The sequence below is a fragment of the Scylla paramamosain genome, chromosome 6 (genome assembly GCF_035594125.1).
Source record: "Scylla paramamosain isolate STU-SP2022 chromosome 6, ASM3559412v1, whole genome shotgun sequence".
Taxonomy (NCBI): Eukaryota; Metazoa; Arthropoda; class Malacostraca; order Decapoda; family Portunidae; genus Scylla; species Scylla paramamosain.
The window spans coordinates 26,956,997-26,976,996 of NC_087156.1; the positions used below are offsets into that span (position 1 = coordinate 26,956,997).

Here is a 20,000-nt window from a genome sequence, read left to right on the forward strand (position 1 = left end):
CAACAGCAAAGCATCGTCTACCAAACTGTCAACCGACCCCAGCAGGTCACCGTCACCACGACCGTCACAGGCACTTGTGGACAAACAGGATATAACTACGACCCTCCTGCCGTTCCCTTCAACATCAGGGGATAAAATAAACTTTAGTACCGGTGATTCTTTCATCTGATTGAAGCACAACACAATTGTGCTGTGATTAGGCTATTTAAAAGATCGATCTGTTTTTCATGGTGTATGATCTATTGACGTCACATAAACCAACCAATGCCACATGCTTTTATTTGATTTAATGGTTCCTTCGATGCAGATTGATCAGGTGAGTAGTTCGTAGTTTTCAAAGTTACTCATCAAGCCATTACTTTTCATCATGTGACTATCATATAATATGCAGCCACATTATTACAAAACACCTTTTCCATCTTTCAGGAACACAATGAAGGTCTTAATGTTGTTGCTGGTGCTACACGTGCTGATGGGCGTCACGCTGACAGCCTCTGTGGATCGGCAGCGCAGACATTTATTTGGCAACAAAGTAAGACTTTTTCCCTCCTTGGGATACCTTCCTCCTCACAAGTGTGAGCCCTCCACCGTCTACCAAACACAGACCCAGTACTCCACTCAAGTGGTTCCCTCCACCGTTTACAACACCAACGTGCAGTATATCACCCAGACGGACTATAAGACCCAACAGGTGCACACCACCATCTATTCTGAGGTCATTCGCACACAAGTCGTTCCCTCCATCGTGTACCAGACAGCGACGGTAACCCGCACGGAGGACAGGGTGCACACCGAGGTCGTCACGCTCCCTCCTCAGGTCAACTACGTCACACGCACACAAGAGGTTGTCCGCACCCAAGTCCAGTACCAGACCAGGTACACCACCCGCATCCAGCAGGTGCCCACCACCGTCACCAGGAACGTGGTGTCCACCCAGGTGGTTCCTCAGCAGGTTTACAGCACCGTCTACCAGACCCAGACAGTCACCAGGACACAGCAGCTCCCGGGACAGACCCGCACCGTCCAGAGCACCCAGTACAGCACTGTCTACTCCACCACGGTCATCCCTGCCCCAGATGTGGTGCGCTCCACCACCGTCTACAGGACCAACGTTGTCACTCGAACCGTCACCCAGCCGGGACAGACACGAGTCGTCACCAGCACCCAGGTGGTGCCTGTCACCACCACCATCGTCTCTGAGGTGGTGATCACTAACACACAGACCCGGTACGTCACCCGCACACAGGTGCAGCAGCAGACGACCACCGTCTACCGCACGCAGCAGGTGCCCCAGTACGTCACCAGGACAGTGACGGTGCCACAGCAGGTGGTCAGCACTCAAGTGTCTACACAGGTGGTGCCCACAACTATCTATACTCAGCAGACGATCCAAACCACTGTCTACCAGCCGGCCCAAACCCAGCACGTGACCGTCACTCGCACTGCTGTCAACACCCAGCAGGTGCCCGGCAGGACCCGCACCCAGTACGTCACCAGCACCGTTTACAACACTAACTATGTCACTTCCACTACCTATAGACCGGTGTACAACACCATCACTGCTACTCGTACACTCAAACCTTACTGTAAAACAGGTTACAACTACAATGCTCCGGCCAAGCCTTTTAATCCATATGGCCGCTGACCACAGCTGAGTCCTGCTTCTGAACCACTCTTGCGTGTGGAAAGCGGAGACACTTGTTGGCTCTGCTGGTGATTAATCTTCCTATAAATACTGTACGCTGATCGAATGCCTTTATCTGATAATACAAAGTCCTTAAGTATTGTTCTCTCATTAAGCATTCATCAATGGTGTCTTAACACTTATTCCTTCGTATTTTGGGAGTGTTAGTGGAGTCAGCCCTCAATTAGGCTTTATATGAAGAGTTGCTGCATTGGCGTATATATATATATATATATATATATATATATATATATATATATATATATATATATATATATATATATATATATATATATATATATATATATATATATATATATATATATATATATAGGTGATGGCGATGATGATGATCATGATACTGGTTTTGGTGGTGGTGGTAGTGATGGTGGTTTTGGTGATGATGACAATGACGATGATGATGATGATGATGATGATGGTGATGGTAATGATAATGATCATGATGATTATGATGATGATGGTGTTGATAATAATGATAAAGTTCCTGCTGCTGCTGATGATGATGGATAATGATGAAGCTGATGATGATGATGATGATGACAATGATGTTGAAACTAACGATGATGATGATGATGAAGTTGATAATGATAACGATGATAAAGCTGACAATGATGAAACTAATAATGATGATGATGATGATGAAGTGTAAGACGTGCAAGACGACAGCTTGGGCTTATGTTGAGGGAGAGTACCAGTCTTTGGAGCTTTGTTATTTTATACACAATATGTATAGATAGAACAGCGACATGCACAGAGACTAGAGAAAGCTCTCGACGCCGCGCTGGGTCAGGGGTGAATCTGTTCTCGAATACAATCTAGTTAGGCTATTTATCGTGTAAGGGAACTGCGTAGCCAACAATCCCGATTATGACACCTCAGCAATGCAATTCAACTTGTTTGGCAGTCACTGCACACAACCCACCAATGCAAGCTCAACTTGCTTGGCTGCCGCTGCATGCAACTCGGCTCCCGTGATGCCTATTGCTACATCTCGCCTCCCACGTGTGCTGCATATTCATACATGTACAAAATTGTAACCTAACAGTGCCTGACAGTAATGGAGCTGATGAAGCTGGTGAAATTGATGATGATGATGATGATGATGACGATGATGATGCTGATGATGATGATGATAAAGCTAATAATGATGATAATGATGATGATAAGTATGATGATGATGATGATAAGGATGATGATGATGAGGAGGAGGAGGAGGAGGAAGTTGATGATGATGATGATGATGATGATGATGATGATGATGATGATGATGATGATGATGACGATGATGATGATGATAATGACGATGAAGATGATGATAATGATGATAAAGTTATGATGATGATAAAGTTATGATAATGGTGATAAAGTTATGATGATGATAATAAGTTATGATGATGATAATGATGATGATGTTATGATGATGGTGATGATGATAGTTATGATGATGATAATGATGAAGTTGAGATGAAATTATAATGATGAAGTTATGATGATGATGATGATGAAGTTATGATGATTAGATGGCGATAGTGGTTTCATTCATATCAATTTTGGTGACAACCGAGGTTTTTCCAAGCCACTTCTTAGGCATTTCAAGCAATGGAAGTATATCCCTTGAAAACAAAATTCACCGCTCTCAGACATTCCCTATGCTTTTCGTGGAGAAGGGTGACGCCGCTCAAACTTTCCAGCACACAAGTATCCCCGTACATTCATTACTGGAAAGTCCTTGGAGTACGTTTTCTCTATGCAATTTCTTTTTGATTCTTGAAAAAAAATGAAAAATGGCTTCTCTCTCGGTTCTCATACTCGTATTTTCTATTTGTTACCGGTATTTAAGCGGACTTCTTGCATCCATCTTTTTCTATCAGCCCTTGGCCAATTTCCTTCATGCCAAAACAAACATGTGACGCGCCCCATGCTGTCTTGACGTCAGTGTGATGTTCCTACAAATTGGCGAGCGACACACCTCATGACACACCACAGCGGGAGAAAACATTACCAATTCCTACGTACATATTTTCACTGTTATTGGCAGAATGTTTGTCTTTACTGTTCTGCTCATCGCGGATTTGTGGGCAAGTGGATACTGGATACGCTCGTGGATACCGGAAAAAATAGACGTTACTGAAGAAGACAACGAGCGATTATGTGAAAGGTTCTGATGGCATTCCAAAGCACCACCTTCACGACAGGGGAGGGAATTGTTGCAACTCCCTGCTATAGGAATGCAGCACCCACACCGACACCCAAGCTGTCTTTCGTCTGGCTTTAGGTACGGAACATTTACAGAGAAAATAAAAATAAATAAAAGGTAATAGCAGCCTGGCTGGCGCACCAAATAATTTGAAACGAGGAACGAAAAAAAAAACGTGGGACGGAAAGACCAAGACGTGACTGTGTGTGTGGATATGTCATCTTCAGTTCCTAAAATACTGAGCCATACTTGAAAAACCACACTTTCACCTATCGATAATATACAAGATCTTGATTTAGCTCCCTGTCGGTACTGGTTCAACGAGTCTCATATGAACAAAAACTTACCACAGAAAAGAAAAAAATATGGAAAATAATGCACAAATTATATTTAACATGAAATATTCATAGTTTCTATGTATATATCTAATATTTTGAAAAGAAGATAACAAAAATAAATGCAGTTTTCATGCACCTGCAAAGAAATATCGAAAGAGAAAGTTTATTATGTAGTAGAAGGAAAACAAAAGTGAAAATGTTCTGAAGGTGAATCAACGTAAGAAAAGCAAAAGTGAAAATGTTATCAAAACACCTCCTCCCTTTACTACACAAGCGAGGGTGGGACCGACCTGTTCGTCTCTCTCTCTCTCTCTCTCTCTCTCTCTCTCTCTCTCTCTCTCTCTCTCTCTCTCTCTCTCTCTCAGGCCGTCCAGTCAGTCTTATGGGTTCGTTCAGCACAACTACACCTCGGCCTGCAGATTTACCTTGACCTCCTAACTCCTTACTTCGCCTGCACGCGGCCTTGGGAAAAACAAACAGGTTCAGCAAGCAACTCCTTCAAGCTTGGGAACGTCTGATGACTGGCTATTTCGCACCTTCATCCATTACGCACAATAGCTGGAACACTCCTTTGTCATAAGACGTTTTCTTATTATGAGGTGAATTACGTTCCTGGGCATGAAGATTATCAAGGACATTGGGGACATTAAATTGTAAACAACATTCTTCTTCCTCTTCCTACTTTTCCTTTCAATAAAAAAATAAAATAAAAATAAAAAATCATTCACGAATTATCTTGACCCGTCCAACCTCTTCTATTCCTTCTTTATACCAGCAACTCGCATGCAGCAATAATCCAAAACATGTGCTATGAAAAAATAATATAGACTGCGCTGCTTACAAAAAACATGCAGTTTCTGAGCAAGAAAAAGCACAGCCTGAAAATGTTCGAAGCAGTAGTAATAGCAGCAGCGGCAGTAGTAGTAGTAGTAGTAGTAGTAGTAGTAGTAGTAGTAGTAGTAGTAGTAGTAGTAGTAGTAGTAGCAGCAGCAGCAGCAGCAGCAGCACCACCACCACCACCACCACCACCAGTAGTAGTAGTACCGGTGGTGGTGGTGGTGGTGGTAGAAGTTAATACTGTAGCAGCAGCAGCAACAGCGGCAGCAACAGTAGTAGTAGTAGTAGTAGTAGTAGTAGTAGTAGTAGTAGTAGTAGTAGTAGTAGTAGTGAAAGTAGTAGTAGTAGTAATAGTAGTAGTAGTAGTAGTAGAAACGCTGCTGCTCCTGATACTGTTGATGATGATGATGATGATGATGATATGGCTGTTGTTGTTAACGTTGTTCCTGTCGTTTTTCTTGCAGTTGTTCCTGTTGTTGTTATTGTTTTTGGTGTTGCTGCTGCTGATGATGATGATGATGCGTGATAAGAGAAATCGTTCAAAACATTCATATTTGTAACCAGTGTATGTTTCCTATCATTGCTTTATTTATTTATTTTTTTTTTTTATTTGTAGTACGACCACATTTACTAATAAGAAAGGAAACAGGCTGGACTCTGCTTAGTGAGACGAGGAGACCTAGAAATCACACAATGGGTTTTCAGGTAGGACTGTACTATTGCCCAATGCATTATAAAGGCGGTGGATCCGTCTCGTACCCGTAAATAGCCTCCATGACATCACTAAAATTTCAGGAAGAGATGGAGGCACCACAGCTACCTTGACCCTCTACTCTGCCTCACCCTTACTTGTCTGCCCCGCCCCATACCAGTCCCCGGTCGTGCCTTGCCTTGCACCGCACCGTCTCTGCATGACCTAAGCCGTCCAAGTCTTCCATAGAATCCGAGCTGCTCATGTGATATCCCCATCTTTCCTAATTTTCTGTCACTTAGTCCCCGTCACACACACACACACACACACACACACACACAGTACTTCAATACGTTACAGTTGTTTCTCTCATTAATAAGGAAAAATAGCAGGTTACTTTGTGGTTGCTGCGGTGAAGCGTGAGTGGTCGTTAGTGTCGTGGACGCCGCCTAGAACGTGCAGCTTAAAAGGTCGGAGAGAGAGAGAGAGAGAGAGAGAGAGAGAGAGAGAGAGAGAGAGAGAGAGAGAGAGAGAGAGAGAGAGAGAGAGAGAGAAATTTTAAAGTATGCAAAACAGCACCATAATTACGTCTTTTGCCACTAAAAAGTAGACATTTATCTGTCGGTCTGTGTATCTACCCAGCAATCCCTATCAATTTCCTTCCAATCAATTCTTAGAATGCCCGTCTATCTATCCCTCCATTTTCCTACCTATCTACTACACACACACACACACACACACACACACACACACACACACACACACACACACACACATTAAATTTTCTTTTTCTAACCCCAGACATTATCAAAACCACGAAGACAATCAAGTGTTAAAGCAAACAAGGGCGGAACTTCTGGGACGGACACCTGAACTTGCACACTCAAACAATGATTCTCCAGTAATGACTCCCTCCTCTCCCTGATTCCCCTCCCTCTTCCTCTCCGTCCCTCACCTCTCCCTTCCTCACCTCTCCCTCCCTCCCTCACCTCTCCTTTCCTCACCTCTCCCTGCCGCATTTCCTTTCTCCTGTCTTCCCTCGCGTCCCTCCTGCTTCCTGCTAATATAAACAGTGACGTAGCAGTAAAAGTATAGCAATCGGGCGGCACCGTATTTGGAGAGAGAGAGAGAGAGAGAGAGAGAGAGAGAGAGAGAGAGAGAGAGAGAGAGAGAGAGAGAGAGAGAGAGAGAGAGAGAGAATGGAAATAGGTATGTACTGGCCTCCTTAAAGTGAATGCACAATGGCGTGGAAATCTAAGATAAAAATAAAGCAAATTAAGAGGAAAATAGAGATGCGCACCCTGACCGTATTTATAGAAACATGTAGGAGTCATAAAATCAACGGGCTGTTATTTTGTATTCTGCACGTATACAAACTACTAGTCAAGGTTAATATAGAGCCAAGTCACTCACATACACACACACACACACACACACACACACACACACACACACACACACAACGTGCGCGGCCGTGCCCATGCTTGCCCCGGCTCAGGTCACAGGCACAGGTGAAAGTGTACCAAGTAGAGAGTACAACCTTCTCCACGATGCTGTGTCATATTCCCTGCCCTCACTGCCTTACTTACTCACTCACCGACTCACCGACTCTTTTTTTTTTCACTTACTCACTCCTTGGCTCACTTACTTGTTCATTTATTCATTCATTAATTCACCCACTCACTCATTCACTGACTTACTTGTTTACTCATTCACTCAGCTTGCTTACTCACCCACAAACACATTCACTTTACAATTCCCTAGCTCACCTATTCACTCTTTGATTCCTTTAGTCACTGGTTCACTGATTCATTCACTCACTCGCTTGCTTGCTTTTTTTTCTCACTCGCTTACTGATTCACCCACTCTGTCACTGACTCACGCACACACACACACACACACTTCACCTAATCCCTTCAACTTCCCACTCACTAATTCATTCACTCACTGACTCGTACACTCACCCGCTCAGACTCATTAACTCTGTCACACTCATTTATTTACTGACTCACTCATTCATCATTAACTCACCCACTTATGCATCTTATCCACTCACTCACTTCTTACTCACCCACTTCTTTACTGACTCACCTGTTCACTCACTCGCTCATCCACTCACTCACACACGCACTCAATCACGCAATGTTCTACTCACTGGCTCATCACTTATTTATCTATTCACTGACTGATTCATCCACTCACACACTGGCTCACCCTTTCACTGACTCACCCACACACTTCCTTACTCACTGATCCATCTATTCAAGCACCCTTCCACTAACTCATCCACTTACTCATACTCACTCATACATATCCCTTACTCACTAAATCACCTATTAACTCACCCAATGACTCATGCACTCCCGGATTGATTCATCCACCTACATGTCCATCCATTGATCCACTCTCTCACCCACCACTCACCCACTCACTCAATCACTCACGCACTCAGCCTCAGGTGTTGCCAGTAGCTCGGTGCACGCGACAAGAGAAGGCAGATCTCTACTCTATCATGTGAAAGTTGTCCAGGAGAAGAGCATGGTCGTAAAAAGATAATGTTTTCGTGTCCCCATTTACTATTTCCCGTAAAATATTGGCCCGTGCACAAAATCTGAAATCTTTCATTGTTTGTTGAGTGCATAATTGTGTGAAGAAATAAAGGTCTGTGTTTGTTTGTTTTTTTTTTCATTTACTGTGTGGTTTCTTGGTTCCTCTTCTGTTTACATATATGAGGAGCACGGTGACTTTTTTTCTTTTATGTTACTGTTGCTTAGGATGCTTGAATATTCTTATTGTGAGTTTTTGTTTGTGCCAGAACAGGTTTATCTATGCAGCACTCTTTACTTCACTTTACTTCAAGCTAGTCTGCTGATTCGTCTGCCAAAATCTTTATCAGTAACTAAAAGGAGTACGTAAAATTTATCCCTTTTCTTTTCAGGTTGAGGAAGAGTTTTATTAAAAATGTTGAAAAACCCATGAACCACAACTCAATAAAAATAAGGAAAAGAAATTTTGTTACACATATTCAAATATTTCTAGGAAATCTTTAACGCTGAATACGAAAGAAAATAATGTGAGTGTAAAGAATCTCTCTCTCTCTCTCTCTCTCTCTCTCTCTCTCTCTCTCTCTCTCTCTCTCTCTCTCTCTCTCTCTCTCTCTCTCTCTCTCTCTCTCTCTCTAATTTTTTTTAACCCAGCTCAGGAATGTCCACCACTAACTCGCACATCAAGGAAGGAACGAGTGTTTACTTCTCCCCACTTCCCGTCGCGGCAACTACGGGAGGACGAGTGTACCGAGAGAAAACCAAGATTATGGGCACGCAAAAAAATCATAATTGCACAACACAAAAGAAAAATAAACAGAGATGAATGCGAGGGAGGTGAAGGAAAGGCGGAAAGGGAGAGTGCAGCAAAGTGAAATGAGGACTTCGTAGAGGGAGCGAGATGTAGTAGTAGTAGTGGGAGGAGGAGGAGGAGGAGGAGGAGGAGGAGGAGGAGGAGAGAGAGAGAGAGAGAGAGAGAGAGAGAGAGAGAGAGAGAGAGAGAGAGAGAGAGAGAGAGAGAGAGAAAGCAGACTAATAAACAGACAGACAGACAGGGAGACTGACAGACGGACAGACAGTGGGAGAGTCACAGACAAACAGGCGGACACACACACACACACACACACACACACACACTCGAACCATCAGAGGCAGAAGTAGAAGCAGAAGCAGAGGACATAGCCAGACACACTGACACACCGACACAGACAGACAAAGACAATCAGACGGACATTCAAACCAACAGAGAGAGCGAAAGAGTCAAAAACAGACAAACAGACAGAGAATGGTCAGACTTTTGAAATTAAAATCGCTCATGCATAACGAAAACATGAGAGAGAGAGAGAGAGAGAGAGAGAGAGAGAGAGAGAGAGAGAGAGAGAGAGAGAGAGAGAGAGAGAATGACGACGAATAAAGATAATGAGTTAAATACCACCAGCAGATGAAAGACACGAGCGGCAGATGGACTCCCCAAGGCGGACTGGACTCAATAATTTGTCACATCAAGGCAAGCAGGAAGCGCGGCGACCAGGGAAGCTCCTCCCCAATAAGGGAAAAAGATGAGCCCCACAAAAAGAGCCCCCATGAATGGCTGGTTTTTAGTCACTTCTGCTCTCAGTTCAGAAGACGCAAAGAAGAACATAAAAGTAGTATTGACACAGATTTTGCTCTTCATCAACCCTTTCAATGCCAGATGAATATTTCTGTAATGTCCACCTACGACTTTTTTAGGCACTTATGTGGTATTCTCTTACCTGTGTCGTAACAAAGGCAAAATTAATCTTTTTTTTTTTTTTTTGGTATCCAAGCAAACATCTTTTCACAGTGGTCTCAATGTTAACAAAGGATAACGATGGCAGAGAAACATTTAAGAAAGAGATTTATAAAAAAGCAAATCAGACAGAGCAAGATAAATGTATTATTGTAGGCCTGTTTTCTATTTTTTTTTTTTTTTTTTCATGATAGACACAAAGAGGTTAGTGTAAGACGTGTCCTCGTATGTGACTGGACGGTAAATGAACGCACACATTCATGCCTGACATGAATACATGCATACTCGTATATAAATGCATGCATATATATGTACACATATAAACGCAGATATATATATATATATATATATATATATATATATATATATATATATATATATATATATATATATATATATATATATATATATATATATATATATATATATATATATATATATATATTCGACCTCTTGGGAGTGGCACCATGTCTTTTTTCCCGTTTTTTGCGCTCTTGACCAACCTCTTAACACTAAAAAAATAAAAAATAAATAAAAACGTACGCGCGCGCGCACGCACGCACACGCGCGCACGCACGCACACACACACACACACACACACACACACACACACACACACACACACACACACACACACACACATTCATTCATACATACATAGATACCCACATATCACATACATGCATCCTAACAATGGCGCACAGTTCATATAGGCCTTACGTTCCACTAACAATAGCGCCTGCTCCCACACGACTACCAGTTACCTCACTTAGCATGCCATTCCCGTACACTTATAACTATGCGTCTTCCATGTAGTCTTTCTCGCCCTCTCCTACTACATCTCTCTTCTCCGTGCTTGTTGCGTGCCCTCATTGTTGCGTGCCCTCCAACACACACCTCGTAAGCCCTCTTTTTTTTGCCCTGCCATCAACCTCTTAACTCTGCCACACCTCTGAGAACATCTATATGAAACTCTGCCTTTACCTACTACACTCCCTTGGTGGTTTTTTGGGTACGAGTCGTCGTGATGAACTGCTTCCCAAAGGAGACGAAAGCGAAAGTGATGGGTAGACAACTGGAGGGAGACGAGAGAGGGAAGGAGGGAGAGAGGGAGAGAGGCAGGAACCTCCTTTCCCACTGCTATTGCTATCACTATCCCGACGCCAGTATGATTTCTGACACCATCACCATTCTCTCTCTCTCTCTCTCTCTCTCTCTCTCTCTCTCTCTCTCTCTCTCTCTCTCTCTCTCTCTCTCTCTCTCGCGTATCATTGCCACTACTACTCTCGGGTAGACGCGTCGGTTGCTCTACTGTTTTTTTATTAGGCTCATCTGCACCAACCCTGCACCTTCACTATGATCTTCAGATCCTTTTCTTTTATAAACCTTCTGTATTATGATCAATGTCAATGTAAGACTGTCGATACTGACTTCGTTTTACACACACACACACACACACACACACACACACACACACACACACACACACACACACACACACACACACCCTGCCCCTTCTCCCGCTCACCACCACCAAGAGCGGAGCATCGATGGTGAGTGGCGTTGGTGAGAGCTGCCTGTGGTCTGTGCCGTGCGAAGACTCGGGGAGCAGGTTCGGCTGGCACCCTCCGTCGTTGCGGTGGCGTGTTTGAGGTGGTCTTAATAGTACCGGACCCAGATCGGACAGGGCTTAGTCGCAAGATCGCTTCGTACTTTCACTAGATGATGAAATGGAGCGAAATGCACACGCTGCCTTTCTACCTGGCGGACCGAAATATTAATCAGACACTGAAAATGCGTAAGGCTTTAGGTGACTAAAGTTCATGATCTTAATTTCGGAAGTACTTAACCTCGATATACGCCAGTGCCCGATGGGTGTCGCGCTTTCTGCCCTTGAGTGGCTGAAGGAGAAGGTGAGGGAGGGTTGAGGAGGGTGACACCATGTCTCACCTGTATTGTTGTTTGCCATGAGAAGAGACGCTCTCACGCTCCCTCCTCCATCGTCCTTCCATTTTCACCTACCTCTTCTTCCCACATCCCTCCTTTCTTCCCCTCCCTCCTCCTTCCCACACCCCTCCATTCTACTCCTCCCTCTCCTTCCCACACTCTCCCTTCCTCCCTCCTCTCCCCTCTCCTTGACTCCCCTCTCCTCCCCTCCCGTTCCCCCTTCCCTTCCCAACCCACACCATACTCCACCTCCTCCACTCCTCCCCCCTGCCTACCCTCTCTCCTCCCCTTCCACCTCGCGTCCTTCCTCCCATCCTGCTGCCCTTCTCCACCTGCCTCAAGAGTATAAATACGGGCCTTATCCCATTGGGAGGGAGAGTTGCTCAAGCTCTCGGCGCTGTTAACATCCTCCACCTCTACTCCGCTGCGCCGGGATCACAACGAGGTGGGTTACACACAGCGACGTGTTTGTGCTTAAGGGAAGTGGCGAGTGTTTGATAGGAATGGGAGCCTCTGCCTCAGTCCTGGTGTGCCCAGCGCCAGCCTGATTGATATTCGACCAAGATTTGTTTAAAGTGCAAGAAGTATATAACATCATCGCGTTGGTAGACAGTGACGGCTAATTTTATCATTACTGCAGGCATATACAGCACGTATTCTGAAACGTTTTGTGCTCTCGTAAGGACTATTTTCAAAGGCCACAGATTATTCATCCGGGTCACATGGATTGCATAACGAAAACTGAAAAGCTCAGTAACTTCCACTAAAGCCTCTTAAAGGTAATCGAGGTAAGACGCCGAAACGTTTGCGAATGCGGTCGTTTAAAGTTTCATGGCGTATTCAGCAATGATTAAGACAACACAACACGGGAGAAATATTCCTTTTCTTGTTTCGTGAAAGGCTGGTGGAAATGATAAAGAACGCTCTGGATGAGTATGGTTGTCAGTCAGTAACACAAAATATTCCCAAAGCAAAAGTCCAGTGTACACAGACGTCGCCTCTCTAACGAGGGTGAAAGTAAAGGATGCGGTGAGTAGCGGAGGGTGACTATGACCTCCCCCATGCTAGGTCATGACAGCTTCTTAATCCCAAACTCCGTCACCTTCTCTGTGTAAAAAAAAATAAAAATAAAAAATAAATAAACGAATAAATAAATAAATTTCTTCATTACATGTACATTTTGGTAACTTACATACTTCGTCTATTTGACTAGACAAACTGTTATAACACATCATATTCCGAGACAAAATATATCCACACTCTTGGTAGAGTGTAGAGCATTGATTCGCAAAAGATGTGATATGGCTATCACCAAAGTACGGTTTTAATTTTCTTAGATAGGTATGTTCTTAAGTTTGTGCCTTTTAATAGGCCTGCACTACAACGACAACAGGCTTCGCGCTCCATCAATGTCCAGGAAGTAACTTCAGTGCACCACTAACTAACAAAGTTTGAGAACCATTGACTTAAGAGTTCCAAGAACAAGAACAAAAATTATTCAGATATCTGTAAAGCCCACTGTTCTAGGGGAACAAACACGTGGCAAACTCATAAAGTAGGTGATTACGGAAAATTATTTCACACCACAGTGTGATGCTCAAGATTCTTCTAAAAGTGTCACTAAACCTCGTTGTTTGAATCAAAGAAGCATCATTTACATTCAATACAAGTAATGTCTACAATGTGCCTCACACTAAGGCACACAAATTATTCTCCAATATATCTACTTATAGAAAAGACACGAACCTGGATAAAACAAAGCAAGAAAAGAATAAGAAAATACGTCGAAGGTAAACTCATTTTCAACTCCTCGTTGCCACAATGTGTGTGTGTGTGTGTGTGTGTGTGTGTGTGTGTGTGTGTGTGTATATATATATATATATATATATATATATATATATATATATATATATATATATATATATATATATATATATATATATATATATATATATATATATATATATATATATATATATAAAGGTAAGTGTCTCTGCTCATCTGGGCGATAAAGTCCTCTCGGGTCAGCCCACAACCCACACCGCACGGAGAAATTGCACAGGGGAGCGGCGCGTGATTGGACTTTATTCCCAAATGAGTTGGCGAGACGCGGGGGTTCCAATCACCGCTGCTCTAACCTGTGGAATTTCTCTTTGTTGCAGGATGTGGCGTTTGACGGCGACATTGCTGCTGGCCTCCCTGGCCTCCGCCATCCCCCAGGGTGGTTACCTGCCACCTAGACCTGACACTGTCTGTGAGACAGTCACCTCAGTCGCGTACACGACTCGCTATCAGACCTCCGTTGTCGTTCAGACCGTCGATCGTGTTAACACACAGTACCGCACCACCACCCTTGTTAGTCAACAGGTGGTTCCCACCACGATATACAGGACTCAGGTCCAGACTCAGGTCCGCTATCAGACCAGTGTAGTCCAGCAGACCACAGTCAGATACGTGGACCGAGTGGTAACCCAGACCGTAACAAGCCCTCCCCGTCAGGAGGTCCAATACATCACCACGACCCGCGTGGTGCCCCAGGTCAGCTACGTCACCCAGACACAGGTACAGACACAGGTAGTACCTGTCGAAGTTACCCGCACAGAGACTCGGACTGTCAACCAACCTGTCGTCAACTACCAGACGCAGGTGGTGCAGCAAACCCGGTACGTCTCCATCCCCGGACCTGACGTGGTTCGCACCCGCGTGCAGACCGTGGTCCAGACCTCACTGGTCCGCCAGCAGCAGCCCGCCAACACCCGCTACGTCACCTCCACCAGCGTGCGCCAGGTGGTCCAGACCAGCGTCGTCCGGGGCCAGGATGTGATCCGCACCAGCGTGGTCCAGCGCCAGCAGGTCATCCCCTTCACCTCCGTCAACACCCGTTACGAAAATGCTTACGTCACCCGCGAGCAGGTCGTCACCCGCACCAACGTCGTCACTCAGACTCGAGTCAGCACACAGGTCGTTCCTCAGGAGGTGGTGACGACCCAAGTGGTGCCCACCACCATCTACACCACTATCTACAGGACCCAGGTGCAGCCCTTCACGCAAGTGCAGACTGTGGTGCAGACCCAGTACGTCACCCCCACCCCTGTCTACCAGACTAGGGAGGTGACGCGCACCTCTGTGGTGCAGGTGCCCGGCCCAGACCGCGTCATTACCCAGCAGGTGGTGCAGACTCAGCAGCGACAGCAGGTCGTCTACCAGACCGTCACTCAGCCCCAGCAGGTTACTGTCACCAGGACCGTCACTGGCACTTGCGAAGAAAAAGGATACAACTACGACAAGCCTGCCATTCCCTTCAACTTCGGGGGATAATCAAATATTTACGTGCTTGAAAAACGTTTTTCATGCATTGAACACCATACAAATTAGAGGAAAGCACTTTCGAACAGAAGATGAACCTAACATCCAAGAAGCATACTTTTGTATTTATGTTTTAAGTAATAAACTAATAATATTAAAATATGTTTTCTCCAACACGAAATATTGCCAACATTTATAAGAGTGGTAAGTCTGTATCTTCATTGCCATTTTTCATGATACATGCAACAAACATATTTTATAGATCGTGCAATGACTTTGTTAATATTTCAGGATGAAGGTGCTGCTTCTGTCGCTGTTGGTGGGCTGCGTGGTCGGGGCCTCATTTGAAAGACAACGGAGGCAGTTATTCGGCAACAGTTTAAGCCTTCAGTCGTCCCTTGGAGGTTACCTTCCTCCTCCACCTGACAAGTGCGTACCCTCCACCGTCTATCGCACACAGACCCAATACTCCACTCAAGTTGTTCCCTCTACCGTCTATAGAACCGATGTTCAGTACATCACCCAGACAGACTACAGAACCCAGCAGGTGTACACCACCGTCTATTCGGAGATCGTGCGAACCCAGCAGGTCCCCTCCATCGTGTACCAGACAAGGACGGTGACCCGCACGGAGGACAGGGTACGCACCCAGGTCGTCACGCTCCCTCCTCAGGTCAACTACGTCACACGCACACAAGAGGTTGTCCGCACCCAAGTCCAGTACCAGACCAGGTACACCACCCGCATCCAGCAGGTGCCCACCACCGTCACCAGGAACGTGGTGTCCACCCAGGTGGTTCCTCAGCAGGTTTACAGCACCGTCTACCAGACCCAGACAGTCACCAGGACCCAACAGCTTCCGGGACAGACCCGCACCGTCCAGAGCACCCAGTACAGCACTGTCTACTCCACCACGGTCATCCCTGCTCCAGATGTGGTGCGCTCCACCACCGTCTACAGGACCAACGTTGTCACCCGAACCGTCACCCAGCCGGGACAGACACGAGTCGTCACCAGCACCCAGGTGGTGCCTGTCACCACCACCATCGTCTCTGAGGTGGTGATCACCAACACACAGACTCAGTACGTCACCCGCACACAGGTGCAGCAGCAAACGACCACCGTCTACCGCACGCAGCAGGTGCCCCAGTACACCACCAGGATAGTGACGGTGCCCCAGCAGGTGGTCAGCACTCAGGTGTCTACACAGGTGGTGCCCACAACTATCTATACTCAGCAGACGATTCAGACCACCGTCTACCGGCCGGGCCAGACCCAGTACGTGACCGTTACTCGCACTGCTGTCAACACCCAGCAGGTGCCCGGCAGGACCCGCACCCAGTACGTCACCAACACCGTCTACAACACCAACTACGTCACCTCCACTACCTATAGACCGGTGTACAACACCATCACCGCCACCACCACCGTCCAGCCTGACTGTAAAACTGGTTACGACTACCAAGCTCCTGCCAGGCCCTTCAACGCCTTAGGACGTTAAGTGAAGCACTGGAGAATATGGCAAAAGGTGCGCAGTCCTCCAACCAGCGCTCCAGTCTACTGTCCATCACCTTTCATTGTTCTCGGAAAGCAAGATCCACCACATCAATGAGACGGTCTACTTCCGGTCTTCACTTTGGTTAACAATGCCAAACAACCTTATACTAACCACAGAAACGTAATACAAAAGTATGCTTCGATCAACTCTATTTGTATGGTATTTAATATAAAAATACAATAAAATATTACTGTAATGAATGTCTAAAACTATCCCTCTGTGTGTGTGTGTGTGTGTGTGTGTGTGTGTGTGTGTGTGTGTGTGTGTGTGCGCGCACGCGTGCGTGCGTGCGTGCGTGCGTGCGTGCCTGCGTGCGTGCGTGCGCGTCATCTGTTCACTTCTCTACTGATGTGCTGCAGACCATAACCTGGTCTTTGGCAGTAAGCATACACGGATGAATGTATACTCAACACACAATACCGGCGCGCACAAACTCGTACCCAACAAACGCGCGCCCACACACGCTCGCGCACACAAGCACGCGCGCGCAAACGCCCCGCCCTCCACACACACACACACACACACACACATACACACACACCAAGTAGTTTAGTGGTTAGCACGCTCGACTCACAACCAAGAAGGCCTGAGTTTGAATCCCGGGAGCGGCGAGGCAAATGGGCGAGCCTCTTAATGTGTAGCTCCTGTTCACCTAGCAGCAAGTAGGTACAGGATATAACCCGAGGAGTTGTGACCTCGCTGTTCCGGTGTGTGGTGTGTAAGTGGTCTCAGTCCTACCCAAAGATCGGTCACTATGAGCTCTGAGCTCTTTCCGTAGGGGAACGGCTGGGTGACCAGCAGACGACTGACTGTAGGTGAATCACACACACACACACACACAAAGAGAGGAAGATTGGTGGCCAAGCCTTCTTGACAAAATGTGACGCCACAACCCAGCCCAGAAATCCATCCTTGCACAGCTTTGCGTGGGAACTGTACGGTGTAATGTAATTCAACATCCATATTCTGATTAAAAAAAAAAATTAAAGTTGCCCATTTCAGATCCAGGTACGATAATGCAGCCGTACTTCATCTAATATTACTTGGCTGTATTATATGGGCACTAGAACTCTACTATGTACTATAATCAAGTGACTGTCCTTTCATGAAGGTGAGCCTCACGAACACCAAACACCTAAACCTTGTTGTTACCAGATAATTATGGGACGCATCAGTACTGCAATACTAGTAATAATTATAACTTATAATGTTTAACAGTGAGTTCTGAATAAGGAGGAAAGTTCGTCTGGGTAAACCAACACCATTACCCGTCACTGCAGGAACCCCACTACCTCTACTGGGACCAACATCTGCGACTAACACAGCGATAACACTAACACCGCCCATTGCTTCGCCCTGAGAGTATTAAAAGCAGAGCAACTTTCTAATTTTCTCTTTTTATTCTCTTTTTATTAAGGGTGTGTCTTACCTACTATAAGATATGCTACTTCTATCTGCCTATCTGTCTACTTAAGTATTTATCTATCTATCGATCTATCTATCTGTCCACCTACATATTTATCTATCTAATCCTACATAATGCATTAGAAAACCTACACTGTCACTCAAACGTTGGTAGTATAGGTCTGTCTATTCACAGTAACCAGTATACATTGTTCTGAAAAAAAAAAAAGACGGTCAGATTCTCAGCCGACATCATTTACTTATGATACAGAACGTGACCATTGTAATCATAGCATAAGAGCAAGGCAAGGTTACCCGCCGTGCTGTTGTTGTTGAGCCAGGGTGACACACACTCAAGTTGTAAGGTTATACTCCTAAGAGTGTCTCCGTGGTGGTGGTGGGTGGGTGGGTGGATGATTGGGTTGTGTGTGTACGTGTGTGTGTGTGTGTGTGTGTGTGTGTGTGTGTGTGTGTGTGTGTGTGTGTGTGTGGGTTGTGTGTGTGTGTGTGTGTGTGTGTGTGTGTGTGTGTGTGTGTGTGTGTGTGTGTGTGTGTGTGTGTGTGTGTGTGTGTGTGTGTGGGTTGTGTGTGTGTGGGTTGTGTGTGTGTGTGTGTGTGGGTTGTGTGTGTGTGTGTGTGTGTGTGTGTGTGTGTGTGTGTGTGTGTGTGTGTGTGTGTGTGTGTGTGTGTGTGTGTGTGTGTGTGTGTGTGTGTTTATGGTGCGTTCTTCCTTTCTTTATCCTCCACCAGACCATAAGTTCCTAAACGTGTCTACATGAATTATTAAACTGCGTTAGATTTAGCTTAGAAATGTCCTTAGAGGTTACCACTTATAACGTTATATTTATTTATCTTTCCTTGCCTTTCATAGCTGAATTTTTTATTGCGCAGCGTTTAGTAACTTGTGCCATGGCGGAAGGTGAGAAGAGAGAAGTGCTATGGGTCATGCATGCGATTGTTTCGGTAACTTTTGATGTCGTTAACTTCTAACCTGATACACTGGCCAGTATGATACATACATCTTGCCCCGCGACACTCGTCACCATATGGATGTCTATCACCAACTCCTTCATCAGGCGCCTTGGCCACAGCAGCAGCAACACCTACGGACAGCATACCCGTCTCAACCATTCTCCCAAACGCAAAGACGTCTAAAGACCATAAATATTAATGTCTATAAACGCTCTATACACTAGCAAGACGTCTTATATTGAACAGTGGAATTTGCATTTGCCACGAAAAGTAAATAAGTTGCTCGGTACAGGTGACCAGATTTAACCGCAGCATATACATAAAGGGTTAATGTTTACATGAATGCAAACATGAATGCAAGCGCTTACATTACCAGCTTCCAGGCAGTTTCAAGTAAGGTCTTCGCCAACAACACACAGTTTATTATATCTACCTCCTTTGTTCTTGTCATCTCACTTTTCAGCACTACCAAATCTAACATTCATTAAAAAGAACATAACACCTTTGACGAGGAACTTATTCTGTGTAAATATTCCTCATTAACCTCTCGAGATGAGTAAGGTTCAAAATTATTTTTTTACTCTCTCTCTCTCTCTCTCTCTCTCTCTCTCTCTCTCTCTCTCTCTCTCTCTCTCTCTCTCTCTCTCTCTCTCTCTCTCTCTCTCTCTCTCTCTCTCTCTCTCTCTCTCTCTCTCTCTCTCTGTGTGTGTGTGTGTGTGTGTGTGTGTGTG

At 45.2% G+C, this 20,000-nt stretch overlaps 2 protein-coding genes across 4 annotated transcripts in view; both read left to right on the forward strand.

Moving 5' to 3' along the window:
- LOC135101541 (mucin-2-like) overlaps nucleotides 1-1,784 on the forward strand; it is a 3,616-nt gene extending 1,832 nt beyond the window's left edge. The window contains exon 2 of one of the 2 annotated variants that reach the window (XM_064005630.1): nucleotides 427-1,784. In XM_064005630.1, the coding sequence (XP_063861700.1) occupies nucleotides 427-1,645 (1,219 nt within the window). In that variant the 3' untranslated portion in view covers nucleotides 1,646-1,784. Of the gene's footprint in view, nucleotides 271-426 lie in introns of those variants that run through there. The other variant, XM_064005631.1, reaches the window with a different exon arrangement.
- A 10,559-nt stretch (nucleotides 1,785-12,343) lies between these two features.
- On the forward strand, nucleotides 12,344-17,089 carry LOC135101542 (mucin-3A-like). 2 transcript variants are annotated; one of them, XM_064005633.1, is made up of 2 exons: nucleotides 12,344-12,474; nucleotides 15,627-17,089. In XM_064005633.1, exon 2 carries the CDS (start codon nucleotides 15,628-15,630, stop codon nucleotides 16,834-16,836), a length of 1,209 nt encoding a protein of 402 aa, XP_063861703.1. In that variant the 5' UTR covers nucleotides 12,344-12,474; nucleotide 15,627; the 3' UTR covers nucleotides 16,837-17,089. The 2 variants fall into 2 exon arrangements, with proteins under 2 accessions (XP_063861703.1, XP_063861704.1); XM_064005634.1 differs by having other exon boundaries at nucleotides 12,385-12,474; nucleotides 14,192-17,089.
- Nucleotides 17,090-20,000: the final 2,911 nt, after the last annotated feature.

Excerpts from the sequence above, each read along its gene's own strand:
- LOC135101542 (XM_064005633.1), top strand. The coding sequence starts at position 15,628 with ATGAAGGTGCTGCTTCTGTCGCTGTTGGTGGGCTGCGTGGTCGGGGCC.